The sequence below is a fragment of the Bos taurus genome, chromosome 17 (assembly GCF_002263795.3).
Source record: "Bos taurus isolate L1 Dominette 01449 registration number 42190680 breed Hereford chromosome 17, ARS-UCD2.0, whole genome shotgun sequence".
In the NCBI taxonomy this organism is placed as follows: domain Eukaryota; kingdom Metazoa; phylum Chordata; class Mammalia; order Artiodactyla; family Bovidae; genus Bos; species Bos taurus.
The window spans coordinates 44930205-44945609 of NC_037344.1; the positions used below are offsets into that span (position 1 = coordinate 44930205).

The window sequence follows — 15405 nt, forward strand, 5'->3', positions numbered from 1 at the left end:
AGGCTTCTCATTGTAGTGGCTTCTCTTGGTGCGGAGCACTGGCTCTAGGGCTCATGGGTTTCAGTAGATGTAGCACGTGGGCTCAGTCGTTGGAGGCATACGGGCTCTCTAGTTGTGGTACACAGGCTTAGGTGCTCCAAGGTATGTGGGATCTTAGTTCCCTGATCAGGGATCAAACCCATGCCCCTTCAGTGGCAGCATGGAGTCTTAACCACTGGACCACCAGGGAAGTCCCCTCTGGTCACACTTGCCCAAGAATCCTCCAACTAGTCTTAATTATCAGGGTTGCCCCATCCAAGGGCAGAGTAACTTGGAGAGCTACAGATGACCCCGGTTGGTGACGCCCCCTCTTAGGGGAAGCTGAATGAGCTTGGTCATGATCCAAACTGTGAAGCAGGGCAGCTCCCATGGTCTGTAAGTGACAGTCGGCCCACGGGCTCTGGCTTTGTGGGAGCAAGGCTGCCAGGGCCAGGATAGCCAGAGGCTGACAGGCATGTGAACCCACACTGCCACCTCTGACCTCACTCCCGTGCCCTCCTGCCCCTCTTCAAAGAGGCCAAGACTCAGGGTTTGGGGACAGCCAGTGAACTGACCAAGTCCTGCAGCAGTGGGTGGGCCGGCCATGAGTCGCTCACCCACCAGCAACCAAGCCTGAGGTTCAGAGCTGTTTCTGATTTAAATAAGAGGAAGCCAGCATGGGCACTGAGTTCCAATTTTTAGGACATTATTTGTGATAAGATTCATCATTAGCTGTGATGCTGCGTCCTGATGATCCGACCAGGGTTCTCTGCCTCCCTAATCAATAAAAATTAATCAGAGGCCAAACAAAAAATTTAGGCAAAACTTTATTGGGGCTTCAGTGGCTACAGAAGGCAGTGAAAACAAGCAACAGTTTCCCTAGCCTGCTCCCCGAGGTGGGGGCGAGCTGAGCTGGTTCCCTATATGCGGTGAGGGTAGGGGTGTGTCCAAGGGTTCAGGCTGGAGGAGTGGCTTAGGTGGTCTGTCCACCCCATAGATGGTGCTGTGTGCAGGGGTGCATGCATAGTACCCTGCTTTTGCTCCTGGCTCTTCAGAAGTGGCTGTTGGGTTTTAGTCTTTTTGTATCTTTTGTCCAGAATTTGCCCCAACTGCGCATGCTCACAGTTATTTTTAGTCCCTTAGAGTTTCTTTGTGTTTTGTTGCCCAAGGAGACCTTTGTCCAGGTACAAGCACTGCAGCAAAGGGTCCCAGGTTCCAGCTGGTCTCACCGAGGCCCCAGGATGCTGTGACAGCCGCTCCACCACTCAGAGTGCAGAGCAGAGCAGGTTCGCAGGCAGACTAGGAGGGACTGGGAGACCCATTACGAGGAAGCGGCAGGTCCCTCAGCCTGGATCTCAGACTCCAGCAGCATCAGAATCACCTAGAAGCGCCATACAAATAGATCACTGCACTCCATCCCAGAGATGTGGATTCAGTATGGCAGGGTGGAGCCCAGGAATCTCCATTTCCAACAAATTCCCAGGGTCCACTCACTCCACTGGAACCCACTTTGAGAACCAGCTGCCCACTCCGCACCCCCGGCTGCCACTCTGGGGGCCGTGAGCCAGCCAGGCTCACATGCTGCTTGCTCTGAGCCCACTCCATAAACACGGACAGAGGGGAAGGGGCCAGGGGCCAGGCCTCGGGGTCTCCTGCGGCCAGGCTGTGCTGAGGTGGGGATGAGCTTTGATTGATTTGGGGTCCTTGGGTTTTTATGTTTTGTTTCTGGGGTTTCACTTGGGTTTTTATTTGCCTGCGGAGACTTTATTCACAGGAAAGATTATATAAGATTTATTTTTAAAATTTTATATACAGTTTATTGAAGTTACACTTTTCCAAACCTGTTTTAAGGTTTTAAAGTGAAACCTAGAGATCATATTTTTATGGTTATAAATATAATAAAAGAACACTCAACTTCCCCTTTTCTTTGATTAATGCTTGACTAACTCAGATTGAATATATTAAACACTATTAAACAATAATCAGTTCCATTTCTGCCTAGTTAAATTCCCTTGAACCTTTTAAAATGACACTTATAAATGTGGCATATTTTCTTTTCTCTTTAAGAACTTCGAAGACCTGATATCCCTGCAGAAGCTCCCCTAAGTGCTTACAAAATTCTCCTGTGTCTAGTATATCAAACTTATACCACATCTCAAATTCTCTGAAGCATTTCAGGATTGTGTGCAAATGTTTTAAATTCTCTGACAAGGTCCAATTTTAAACCACGAATTTAGAATCAACCCTCAATTATATATGTTAAAATGGAATCAGAGGATTAATCTGGTAGTCTTCAATATGCTGACTTTTCCCAACTGGTTTCATCATTAAAGACCAAACCTTTGCAAATGATTCTTGAACCTGGCAGGAAGTGCCAGTTCTCCGTATTTGGTCTATTCCTCCTTCTCTGCATTGGATTCCAATCCTTCCGGAGTTAGAGGATGTCAGCTCAGGGGGCAGAGTCAGAGTCCCGAGGAAGGTGCAGTGGTCCTGCAGGATGGGGGAGCCCAGCCGCTGCCCCCTGACACTCGAACTGGGTGGGGGGAACACGATGCTCAGTGGACAGGCACCTGGGCAGAGGGACCCCACCCTGGGAAGGATGAGCCACCATTGGAGACGAAAGGCATGCATGCAGGGCTGGGCAGAGGAGAAGCACCCCCACGACCTTTCACTTCCTGTCTCCTTCCAAACCAAACTCAGCTGGCAGCTAAGGGCAGCCGGGGTCGACTTGCCAAGCAAGTCAGGTGGGCCCAACCAGGGGTTGTGGGCCATGAGAGGCAGGAGGAGGAATACGAGGGCAGGGACCCCAGGGGCGCTTTGCAGTGTCTCAAGTCAGGGGCAGTGCAGGGTCAGGCAGAAGCCAGCCTGGGGGAGCTGACAAGGGAGGGAGAAACAGGGGGGACCTGGTCCAGGCGAGCAGGCACCAGGTGTCTGGGAGCCGGATGAGGGCAACAACTGCATCCTGCAACCCCAGAGGAGAGAGAAGCCAGGCTAGACGCCACCACCTGAATCTAGGAAGCAGGCCATGTAAGGTAGGGTTGGGGTCTATCTGAGGCCCCTGAACTGTCCAAATGAGAACTGGATATGGGGGGTGGGGGAGATACTGCCCTGGGTGTTGCCACGTGGGCACCTGGGAGAGGGCGATGGAGAGATGGGCACGTCTCCATGTCCAGTGGTGCCTGGAGCACCAGGAAGACTGGTGGGAATATCCTCCTAGAGAACGGGAAAGGAGGTGAGCCTCCACAGGGGGTTGGGGGGCATCTTCTGAGGAGAGGCAGGAGCTGGAGGCCAGGGTGCCTAACCATGGACACCAGACACCCTGCTGGGAAGAGAGGGCACCCCGCACAGGGCTGGGGAGACAGAGGGCACAGGCAGGGAATGACCCGTACATAACACGAGCAGTGCCCAGGCATACCACATACAGTGTGCCTCCCACAGTAAGTAACGGGGCTCCCAGAAGTGGGGTAACTGCCCAGGACTCCTGGGGGACAGCTGAGCCTGTATGGGGGACCCGGGGTGCTGACAGGCTCAGGGGGAGGGCAGAGCTGGGGAGTCCCCTGGCCCTGGCTGGTGAGACAGGAGGGGGTCCAGATGTGGACCCTCCCCTGCACCCACCATGCTTCTTGAACACACAGTGGCCACCACAGGTTTGGCCATTAGACGGCAGGGGGAGGGCCAGGACGATGCTCACATGGGCGGCTTCGAGCAGGTGGTTACAGTGGCAAGGGATGCGGAGGCCAGGGGTTATGTTTGCAGGAAGGTAGGAACCTTCGGAGATATTGAAGGGGCATCCAGCAAAAGGGGACCAGCACCAGGCTCTGTCTGTCCCTGGTGCTTTGACCACAGGTAGGCCCCCAATGCCCCTGACCTGGGTCTCCACTGTGTAAATGGGGCTGTGGGCTCTGCACTGGGCAGGTCCTCCTCGCTGTGGGGGAGGTGCTGGGGTTGGCGCTGCCGGTGGGACACCAGGAGCCAGTTCACTAGCTGAGGTGAGGCAAGTGTAGGTGTAGGCATGGATTCAGTGTGGAGGTGAGTGTGGACTCGCATGTAAATAAGGATGTACCTATAGATATGGGTGTAGGTATTCCATCCCATTCAGATATAGATCTGAATATAGACACAGATAGACCAGCACGCAGATACAATTATAGATGACAGAGCTAGACATACATACACAATATTTATTTTTTTTGTTGTTTAGTTGCTAAGTTGTGACCAACTCTTTTGCGACCGCATGGACTGTAGCCCTCCAGGCTTCTCTGTCCATGGGATTTCCCAGGCAAGAATACTGGAGTGGATTGCCATTTCCTTTTTCAGGGGATCTTCCCCACCCAGGGATCGAACCTGCATCTCCTGCCTCAGCAGGCAGATTCTTTTACCACTGGCAGATGGATTCTTTTACCATTTATGTAAAGTAATATGGTATGCTGTGCTTAATCACTCAGTCATGTCCAACTCTTTGTGATCCCATGGACTGTAGCCCACCAAGCTCCTCTATCCATGGGGATTCTCCAGGCAAGAATACTGTAGTGGGTTGCCAAGCCCTCCTCCAGGGGATTTTCCCAACCCAGGGATCAAACCCAGGTCTCCTGCATTGCAGGCGGATTTCTTTACCATCTGAACCACCAGGAAAGCCCACAAGAAATTTAAGACCCTCTGATTAAAATCTGTCTGTACCCTCCATCTGGGCTTCCTTGGTGACTCGTGAGTGCGTGCTAAGTCACTTCAGTTGTCTGACTCTTCGCAACCCCATGGACTGCCAAGCTCCTGTGTCCATGGGATTCTCCAGGCAAGAATATTGGAGTGGGTTGCCATTCCCTTCTCCAGGGGATCTTCCCTGGGATAGAACCCAGGTCTCCCGCATTGTGGGCAGATTGTTTACCATCTGAGCCACTAGGGAAACCCAAGAATACTGGAGTGGGTAGCCTATCCCTTCTTCAGGGGATCTTCCTGACCCAGGAATCAAACCAGGGTCTCCTGCATTGCAGGTGGATTCTTTTCCAGCTGAGCTACCATATAATATTACTTTTATAAATCACACATACTTTGGTATATTGAGTGTCCAGATGTGTGCATATATGCATATATATATATTTAACATTTTTAGTTACAGATATATATATTCTTTTTTATATTTTTTCTATTATGCTTTATCCCAGGACGTTGAATATAGTTCTTTGTGCTCTACAGTAGGTCATTGTTATTTATCCAGTCTTTAGTTAATAGTTTGCCTCTGCTAATCCCAAACTCCCAACCCATCCTTCTCCCCTCCCCCCCTCTTGGCAACCCTAAGTCTTTTCTCTATGTCTATGAGTCTGTTTCTGTTTTGTCGATATGTTTATTTGTATTGTATTTTAGATTCCACATATGTGTGTTTGTGCTCAGTCCTGTCTGACTCTTGCCACCCCATGGACTGTAGCCCACCATGCTTCTCTGTACACGGGATTCTCCAGGCAAGAATACAGGAGTGGGTTGCCATTTCCTTCTCCAGGGGATCTTCCCGACCCAGGGATCGAACCAGAGTCTCTTGACTCTCCTGCCTCGGCAGGCAAATTCTTTACCACTGAGCCACCTGGGAAGCCAGATTCCACATATAAGTGATATTATATGGTATTCATCTTTTTCTGATTTACTTCACTTAGTATAATAATCTCCAGTTCCATCCATGTTGTTGCAAATGGCATTACTTCATTCTTTTTATGACTGAGTAATATTCCACTGTATATATATGCAACATCTTCTTTATCCATTCATCTGTCGATGGATATTTAGGTTCTTCCCATGTCTTGGCTATCATGAATAGTGCTGCTATGAACACAGGTGTGAATGTATCTTTTTAATTATAGTTTTGTTCAGATATATGCCCAGGAGTGGGATTGCCGGATCATATGGTAGTTCTATTTTTATAAAGTTTTATTATTGACCAGATTTAAGGTAGCTTGCCAGGAAACAGAAAAATCCCAGCAAGATAAAGTAAATTATAAATAGCAAGAAGAAGAAAGAAAAAATCAGGCAGAGACATGAAAGGGAGGCTGGACCTCCAGGAGCGAGCCCGGCGGCCGGGATCAAGGACCCCAGGACAGTGACTCCTCCCGGCCCAGGAGGAGCAGACTGTCCTCACAGCAGACGGGGCCTGGGGGTGGGGAGGGCCAGCAAGCGGCCTGAGGGATGCCCGCCCTGCGGCTTGCAGGCTGCCCTGTGCTGTTAACAGCCAGCGTCGGGACACCCGTGGGCCCGAGGGCAGCAGCTCCACTGTCACCCGCCCTGGGGGCTCCTGCCCAGTCCTGAGTTTTAGGGCAGGGTCTCCCTACAAGCCCAGCAGCCCACGGACCACAGCAGACTGCAGAGGAGCAAAGGGCAAGCCCAGACCTTGGGGGGATCAGAATGAACAGGCGTGCCTCCCTGACCCCCTGTTTAGGGCAGAGATCAGACTCATTTCAAGTGACCTTCCCTAGGTGCCATTCTCAGTGGAGCCACTGTTGAACATTACACAGCAATGTGTCCCCATGGCCATCGCTGACCAGAAGCACTGGAGCAGTTCCACACACTGCCACTAGAGGGCAGGGTGGGCCCCTCGGTCCTCTTAGTCCCCAGTCTGGGGGCGGTGCCCACTGGGTCCCCTGCAGGCTGCTCGCCCAGCTCCTGGAGATGCTCTGGCAGGGCCGGGCTGCGCATGCCTCCCCCTTCCTTGGGGCTCCAGTTCCTGCCCTCACAGACCCTCGGTGCTTCCAGCGGCTTCTGGGGAGAGGCCTGTGCTCTGTGCTCCCCAGCCTCCACACAGCTCGGTTCTTTTACTGGTGGCTGGCTGCCTCCTGAGCATTGTCTTCCTCACAGCCCAGTCCACCGGTGACCCCTCCGGTGTCGCACCCCTGTTTGAAATGACTAGAGCAGTTTCTGTTCTGGTGGGAGCGCCTCACAGCTCTGGGCATCAACCTCCAAGAAAAGCTGTGTCCCTGGAAGACGGGGGCCTGGGTAGAAGACTCCCACCTCACAAGACACAAAGAAGGGCAGGAAGTGAATGGAACACTGCCCAAAGCTCAGGAAGGAGGCTGGACTGATAATCCACCCTGAGGGATGCCAGCATGGGAGTCAGGTCAGGGAAAGCGGCTGATTCCTGTGTTTCAAGTAAGCCCTGGTGCACCCTCTCCCACATCGATACCTAAATTATCTGCCACCCCAAACTGCCCCCTCTCTCTTAACTTGATTATTTCAAGTGGAAAATCTCAGATTGAATTCTAGGCTCCATCTCCCTTTTGAGTAGATCCAGGGCCCCTCCCTGGAGAAGGAAATGGCAACCCACTCCAGTACTCTTGCCTGGAAAATCCCATGGACAGAGGAGCCTGGTAGGCTGCAATCCATGGGGTCGTGAAGAGTCGGACACGACTGAGTGACTTAGCAGCAGCAGCAGCAGCAGCAGGGCCCCTCCCACTGGACACCAGCTCCTCGCCTCCCCCAGGGCCCACCTTGATGCCTCCACCTTGGTCTTGGCTAATTCATCTGAGATCCCGCTGAGTCAGGAAAGCTGAGGTCAATGCATCAGAGCCCAGTGAGGCTGACCTTGACCTCCAAATGAGGGGACCCAGTTGGCCCTGATATATAATATGCATAGGAAGCCCCATATAATATACATTGAGCCGATATTTAGAGACTGTGGGTCAAAGAGGCATTTGCTTGCAGTCTCCTGGGCTGTGATGTGTCCCATCCAGCACCGTGAGTGCTCAGCTGTGTGGCAAGGCCCTGGGGTGAAGGGTATGGGCAGTGGGATGAGTTAGCAGGGCTCCCCCAGGAGAACACAGAGATGGGCAGGCACATGCTAATAAAGCTCTTTCTATGCCTGTCAACCTGGGGAAATGAACACAGGACACACAGACATGGGTCCCCAGCTACAGCTAGCCTGTGTACCAGTTACTCTTGCCGTGTAACAAATATTCCTCAATTTAGCTGCTTAAAATTACCCTCTTATTTTGCTCACAATTTGGTGGGTCAGGAGTTTGGGAAGGGCTCAGCTTATGGTTTCTCACCTGGGTGCTGTCAGAAGGTGGCTGGAGTGCACTCATCCAAAAGCCCAGCAGGACATGACATCCGAGGTGGACACCGCCTGTCTTGGAGTTCAGCTGGGGCCGTAAGTGACAGTGCCTCCCCGTGGCCTTGCCATGGCCGGGCCTCCTCACACGTGGTGGCCCCAGGCCCCAGCATCCACGTACCAGCAGACAAGGCAGACACTGTGATTCTCTTTCACATCCCAGTCTCGGGAGTGGTGGAAGCACACACAAGCCAGACCAGATCCAAGGCTCAGGAGAGGGACTCAGGACAGCGGGAGAGTCCAAGGATTTACACTCTTCCTTAACTCCCAATGTCATGGTCTCCTATTTGCTTGTTCAACACCGTGTGGCTCTTCACACACCCCACCACCACCACCTCCACTAGCTGTGACCCTGGGCACTTTTCTCCTTCCGCTCCAATTCACTCATCTAAAAGTGTGCTTTTGAGACAGGATGGGGCCTGGGACGCTGCACCTGGACAAGAATACAAAGGAACTATAAGGAACTAAAAGTAACTGCACCCATGTTCAGTTGGGTCAAATTATGAACAATAAGATACAAAAAGGCCACAGCCCAACTGCCATTTCTGAGGCGGGGGCAGCAAAATCAGGGTCCTGCCCATGATCCCTGCACATAGCATCACCAAGGGGGTGGGCAGACCACCTAAGCCATCCCTCCAGCCCCACCCACCAATCAATCCACCCCCACCGTCACCCTATCTACCGGAACAGCAAGGGCACCTGTCGCTGGTTTTCACTCCCTGGTGCCACAGCGCGAGTCCTAACAAAGCCTTGCCTGAATTTCTCATCTGGCCTCTTACAATGTCTGATGATTTAGAGTCCGAGGACCCATGTCGGTATCAAGCCCACCTGGAGTTGCTCCTCCGCAGTCTGCACCCTTCTTGTTCACGCTACACAGAAGCCAAGAGAGGGGGCTCTTTCATCATCACCCTGAGAATCCCAAACTTCCCCCACGGTGTGTAACGCTCCCCATCCCGCTCCCTGTGTGTCCCAGTGCCCACCCTCTTACCACCCGCACCACCCTCTTCAAGCCCGAGCCTTCTCTTACTCAGCTCAGAGAGCCCCACCCCGCCTTGTTGCCCCGCCCCTCCTCGCCTGTCTTTGCCCCGCCCCGCCCCGCCCCACCCCGCTTCGTCCCGCCCACCAAAGCTAAGCCTCATCTTCTCACACTCCGGCTCTATGTGGCTCTATCCGTCACTCGTCTAGCTTATTAGCTTACGGTTTACTGCGGGTCTCCTCCCGTCCCTCACTGTAAGTCATGTGCTCTGGGCTGGGTCCCATTCACTGCTGCATGCGACCGGCCTTCAGTGTTTGGTTTACTTATAGAATAAAAGATGAATCATCTGTTCTAAGTGCTGGGTTCCGGGGCATCAAAGGGAAGCGAGGTGTTCATTGGCTGAACAATCGCCTGTTGAGGAATAGAGTATCGACCGCCGTCCTAGGTGCTGGGGATTCAGCAGGACACACGCGTCCCATCCCTTCATTCCCAGTGTAGTGATCATGGAGGCTGTCATTTTAAATGGGATGATCAGGGAAAGGGGTACTGAGATGGTGACATCTTAGCAGTTGTGAAGGAGGAGGGGAAGAAGTTATGCAACGCTAGGGAAGTGTTCCCAGAGGAAGAGAAAACCGCAAGTGCAAAGGCCCTTCGGCAGGAGTGTGGCGCCCCCCCCCCCCCCCCCCGCCCCGCTCCACTACGCGCCGGCTGACACCCTGAGTGGCTCCAGGCTGTGTACTCCTCCGGCCTTCTCAGGACCCCTGCTCCCACTCAGACAGGCCTGGCAGCCACCACACTTTCTGATCCGCCATTAACACAGGTGGCCACACAGCCCTTCTGATCGATTCAGTCCAATTAGAGGAGTAATTCTGTGGTCTCGGGGCCAATTTACATTTCTGTGATTGTAAAACTGCCAACTGCTCAGCCCCTAATGAGGAAAGTCCTAGAGCCAATTAGGTGGAAATGAATCCGTTGCGTCCATTAGGTTTAATAAAGGTCAGGACAGAATCAAACGGGAGTGCCTGCTCAGGAAAGCTCTGCTGTGCAGAAACTGGAAATCGTTTGTTCCCAGTCACTGCCTCCCCCACAGTGTTTCAGGCAAGCCTGGAGGCACTGAGGGTAACTGCAGCGCCTTCAGCTCCAACCCTTTGAGGGGCTGCATTAGCGCTACACCATCTGGGCCCGGGGGGTGGTTTACCTGTTCTCCAGGAGTGGACCCAGAGCAGGGAAGTGGCCTGGTTACTGGTGGAGGGAGACACCGAGGCGGGGGAGGTGCGGGGCATGGGCAGCCCTCAGGCTGGTCCCTGATCTTTCTCAGTGAGGGCGGTGAACAGACTGTGAAGGCCCATTGCAGTTCTGCTTCAGGGAGGGCCTGTTCTAGTCATGAGTGGCTCTGTCTGCCTGCTAGGTGAGGATGAATGCAGGCAGGGGAGGGAAAGTCTCCACCCACTGAATGTCCTGGGAGAAAACCCTGGACGACATGGGGTCTTCAAAAGGGCCCTTGAGACTTGCATTTGGAGGCTATCTCTGCCTGTTAGGCACCTGGGCCACCTCTGAACCTCGGTTCCCACTTTCATCCCCCAGGGGCACACAGGACGTGACTCCTGGGGCCGTCTGGGGATTAAATGAAATGTAACCGGCGTGGGATAGTGCTCATTGTTTGCACAAGGATTTCTGCAATACTATTTTCTCCCCTTTATAAGAGCGACTTTCATTAGAAAAATACAAGGTCAGCTAATGGGAACAAAATTGAGTCACCCAGGATCCTGTCTCTGCCTTTGCTGGAGTGGACATCTTCCCAGAGGTCCCTTGTGTGTATCTAACCGGTCTCCCCATGTGCACAGTATACATATGCATGATGGGCACTGCATACTTGCTTAGGTTCTCTATGTGTACATTTCTTGAAAGCCCAACGCCATGCGTGTCCTTTGTCCACCTGCTGTAGCAGTTACTTGATAGTGGGGCTCTGTGACCGGCAGCCCCTACACCCCACACAGCCCTGAGATCGTGTTCTCTTGTCTGGATCTTTCTTCAGGTTTCAGTATCTCCTCAGGATAAAATTTCTAGAAGTAGACTTGCTAGGTCACCTGAAACACATGTTTTTATGGGTTTTGATACAATTTGCCAAATCCTCCTCTATATGTGTATACGTGTCTGTGTGTGGTGTGTGTATACATGTCTATGTGTGGTGTATGGGGGTCTGTGTCTGTGTATGTGGTGTGTGTGTGATGTGTGGTGTGTGGCATGTGTCTGTATATCTACATGTCTGTGATGTGTAGGTCTGAGTGGTGTGTGTCTATGTATGTGGGTTGTGTGTGTGGTATGTATGTGTGTGATTTGTGGCGTGTAGGTGGTGTGAGCATGTGTGTGAGCACTCAGTCCTGTCTGACTCTTTGCCACCCCATGGACTGCAGCACACCAGGCTCCTCGTTCCATGGAATTTTCCAGGCAAGAACACTGGAGTGGGTTACCATCTCCTCCTCCAGAGGTGGTGTGTGTGTGTGTTCTCAAATGGTACATGATGAGATAGTTTCCTGGGCATGTAACACACACGTGTATGTGTGCTAAGTCGCTTCAGTTGTGGCCGACTCTTTGTGACTCTAGGGACCATAGAATCCATAAGGACCATAAGTCCATAAGTTCCTGAGGCTCCTCTGTCCGCCTGATTCTCCAGCAAGGATACTGGAGCCTTGATTAAATATTTGTTGTTGTTCAGTTACTAAGTCATGTCCGACTCTGTGACCCAATAGACTGCAGCACACCAGGCTTCCCTGTCCTTCACTATCTCCCAGAGTTTGCTTAAATTCACGTCCACTGAGGTGGTGATACTGTCTAACTGTCTCATCCTCTGCTGTCCTCTTCTCTGATTAAATATAATCGTCCTTTTTTCACATATGGAAGACACACAGGGAATGTTTTGTTGGTCAACTTGCATTTCTTCAATTACTAATGAGCTAGAACATTTTTGGACATTTGTTAAGCATGTTTTTCTTTCTTTGCTAATATTTTCTTGGGGCATCTCATGGTAGATTTTAAGAGCACTTTATACAGTAGGGATATTGATGCTTTATTGTGTGAGACAAATGCTTTCCTTGTTCTTAATTTTATGATGTTGACTTTTTATATAGATAATTTTTTAATGTAAATATGTACTTTTTTAAATGACATGCATTTGCTCTCGTTCTTAGAAAGGCCTATTTGAAAGACTATTTGACCACATCTCCTTTGACACTTTATAGTTCCTTTTTTACATTAAAAGCTTTAATCCATTTGGAATATGTTCATTATATAAGTAAGGTTGTGATCTGCTTTTATATCATTTTTAAATGGTAGACTAACTCTTTTCATATTATCCATTAAATAGTCCACCCCTTCCCACTGATGGGAAAGGTGCTCTTTATCATATTCTAAGTGCTTCTAGAAGTGTTTGTATCTATTTTAAACTTTCTACTCTTAGCCTGCTGCTTTATAAAATATGCTGCTTCTGCTGCTGCTAAGTCGCTTCAGTTGTGTCCGGCTCTGTGCGACCCCATAGACAGCAGCCCACCAGGCTCCCCCGTCCCTGGGATTCTCCAGGCAAGAACACTGGAGTGGGTTGCCATTTCCTTCTCCAATGCAGGAAAGTGAAAAGTGAAAGTGAAGTCGTTCAGTCGTGTCTGACTCTTCACGACCCCATGGACTGCAGCCCACCAGGCTCCTCTGCCCATGGGATTTTCCAGGCAAGAGTACTGGAGTGGGGTGCTATTGTCTACTAATTGAATGTGTCTTCATTTTTATTTATTTATTATTATTTTTGGTTGTGCTGGGTCTTCGTAGCTGCACGTGGGCTTTCTCTAGTTGCAGAGAGCAGGGGCTACTCTCTGTTGCAGAGCACAGGCTTTAGGGCGTGTGGACTTCAGTAGTTGCAGCACGTGGGCTCAACAGTGTGGCTTGCAGGCTGTAGAGCACAGGCACAGTAGTTGTGGCACGTGAGCTAAGTTGTTCTGAGGCATGTGGGATCTTTCCAGACCAGGGATCGAACCCATGTTCCCTGCATTGTCAGGCGGATTCTTATCCACTGTGTGTGCGTTCAGTCGCCAAGTCATGTCTGACTCTGAGACCACCATGGACTGCAGCACACCAGGCCTACCTATCCTTCACCATCTCCCAGAGTTTGTCCAAGTTCATGTCCATCGAATCCACTGATACCATCCAACCATCTCATCCTCTGTCACCCTCTTCTCCTTCTGTCTTCTATCTTTCCCAACATCAGGGTCTTTTCCAGTGGATCAGCTTATCCACTGTACCACCAGGGAAGTCCATATATCTTCGTTTTTATTTTAGAGTCTTTCTGGCTTCTCTCTTGTTTTTCCTCTTTTGTATGAACTTTAGAAACATTTTATCAAACTCTGGTCCACCTGTACATCAGTTGAGTTTAGTATCACACAGGAATGGATGGGAAGATAGTTCTTGTGTTCTGAGACCCTTTGCCTTGTATTCTTCTTGAGTCCTGGTTTAGGTCATCATCCTGAGGCTTAGCTTACAGATCTAGAAAGTGCTCGGGTTCTTGTATGTGGCCTCACCTCATCTGGAAATCCTGTTGGATACCTGGTGGGGCTGCTCATCAACCCTCCAGATCTCCTCAGATCTCAACCACTTTACTATATCTTCCTCATCCTGCCTTGTGTTCTGGGTAATTTCCTCAGCTCCATATTCCAATGAATAAATTCTACCTTTAGCCATGTCCAGGCGACTATTTAAGCCACCTCTTTAGCTCTGGATTTTGATTTCAATTAATACACTTTATGACATCTTCCATTAGTGCCTTTCATATCTGGTTGTTCTTTTTTATAGCTGCCTATTTTGATCCCTAAGCTGTTTATTGATGAATGCTTTCCCCTCACTCCTTCATCTCTGAAAATCTTAATAGTCTACTTAAGACCTTTTTAGTCATTCTTTTCTCTCTCTTTCCTTCAGTTTAAATTTACCCATCTTTGGGTTTGTTGATGACTCTCCTAGTTGGATTTCGTTGTGTGCCTTGCAATTTTTTGACAGCTCATCTTTCATGGGAGTTGTATTTTCACACCACACTCGCTTGTTATTGGAAGTTTCAGGTTATCTTGTCCGAGCACTCCCCAGATCAGAATTTAGTGGCTTAGGTTTTCTTTTTTCTTTTTATTGAACTCTAGTTTTCACCCTGAGATCTCCTGTTTCATTTCTTATTCAGAGAACCAACCTGATTCCAAGGTGTTGTGTACACCTCTGCTTCCTCTCTCAGTTGATTGTTTATGGCTGAAAACCAGGGAGCAATCAGAGCTGATTTGAGCTTCTACTCATAATCAGGGAGCCTAGTCTCAGCCCTGGTTTCCTGCAAGGATCCTGGCTACTTATTCAGCACCTGTCTCCTCATAAAGCTTAGATGACTGTGCCTTAGAGCTTCAGCCTCACTACACTATCACGTTTTTGCTTTTTCTGAGCTAAGGGGAATTCCATCTTGTTTTCTAATATGTAATTTTAACTTTTAAAATCATTTTGTCTATCATTCCTATATGTTTGCGGGGGCAGGTAATAAAGATTTCCATATCCATGATACTAACTTGCTGCTGTTTAGTCGCTAAGTCATGTTTGACTCTTTTGCAACCCCATGGACTAGGACCCCTGCCAGGCTCCTCTGTCCATGGGATTTCCCAGGGAAGAATATTGGAGTGGGTTGCCATATCTTTCTCCACGGGATCTTCCCAATCCAGGTTTCAAACCTGTGTCTCCTGCATTACAGGCAGATTCTTTACTACCGAGCCACCTGGGAAGCCCCATATTAACTAAATATCTCCTTTTTCATTTCTTCCAACTACAGTGGGCTTGGGAATCATGACTTAAAAAGTACAGCCTCACTTATGTTTGAGGAGAGAAAACTCAAGAAGATGTGGTCCCACCTTCAATTAGTGTTCAAGAGACAGAGCTACTAAAATAGACGATTATGCCAAGCGCTCAAAGTACTAATGAGAGGGGGTAGGGGAGGGGTGAGAAGACTCAGCATTTAGCACATCTGTTCTCAAACTCCAGCAAACCTCTGAACTCCCCAAAAGGCTTGTTAAAACACTTGCAGAGTTTCTTTTTTTTTAAAATAATTTTATTTATTTATCGACTGTGTTGATCTTCGTTGCTGCACTGGCTTTTCTCTAGTTTCGGCAAGTGGGGACTACTCTCTAGTCATGGTATGCCGGTTTCTCATTGTGGTGGCTTCTCTTGTTGCAGAGCACAGGCTTTAGGGCTTGTGGGTTTTCAGTAGCACATGGGCTCAGTAGTTGCGGCTCCCAGGCTCTAGAGCACAGGCTCAATAGTTGTAGTG

General features: G+C 50.1%; 1 protein-coding gene across 3 annotated transcripts in view; it reads left to right on the forward strand.

Moving 5' to 3' along the window:
* GALNT9 (polypeptide N-acetylgalactosaminyltransferase 9) overlaps positions 1-15405 on the forward strand; it is a 114943-nt gene that overhangs the window by 76246 nt on the left and 23292 nt on the right. The window contains exon 7 of one of the 3 annotated variants that reach the window (NM_001083641.1): positions 8898-9424. The exons of the other annotated variants lie outside the window; for them this stretch is intronic. Coding sequence (NP_001077110.1) covers positions 8898-9014 — 117 coding nt within the window. The 3' untranslated portion in view covers positions 9015-9424. Of the gene's footprint in view, positions 1-8897; positions 9425-15405 lie in introns of those variants that run through there. 3 annotated transcript variants of the gene reach the window in all.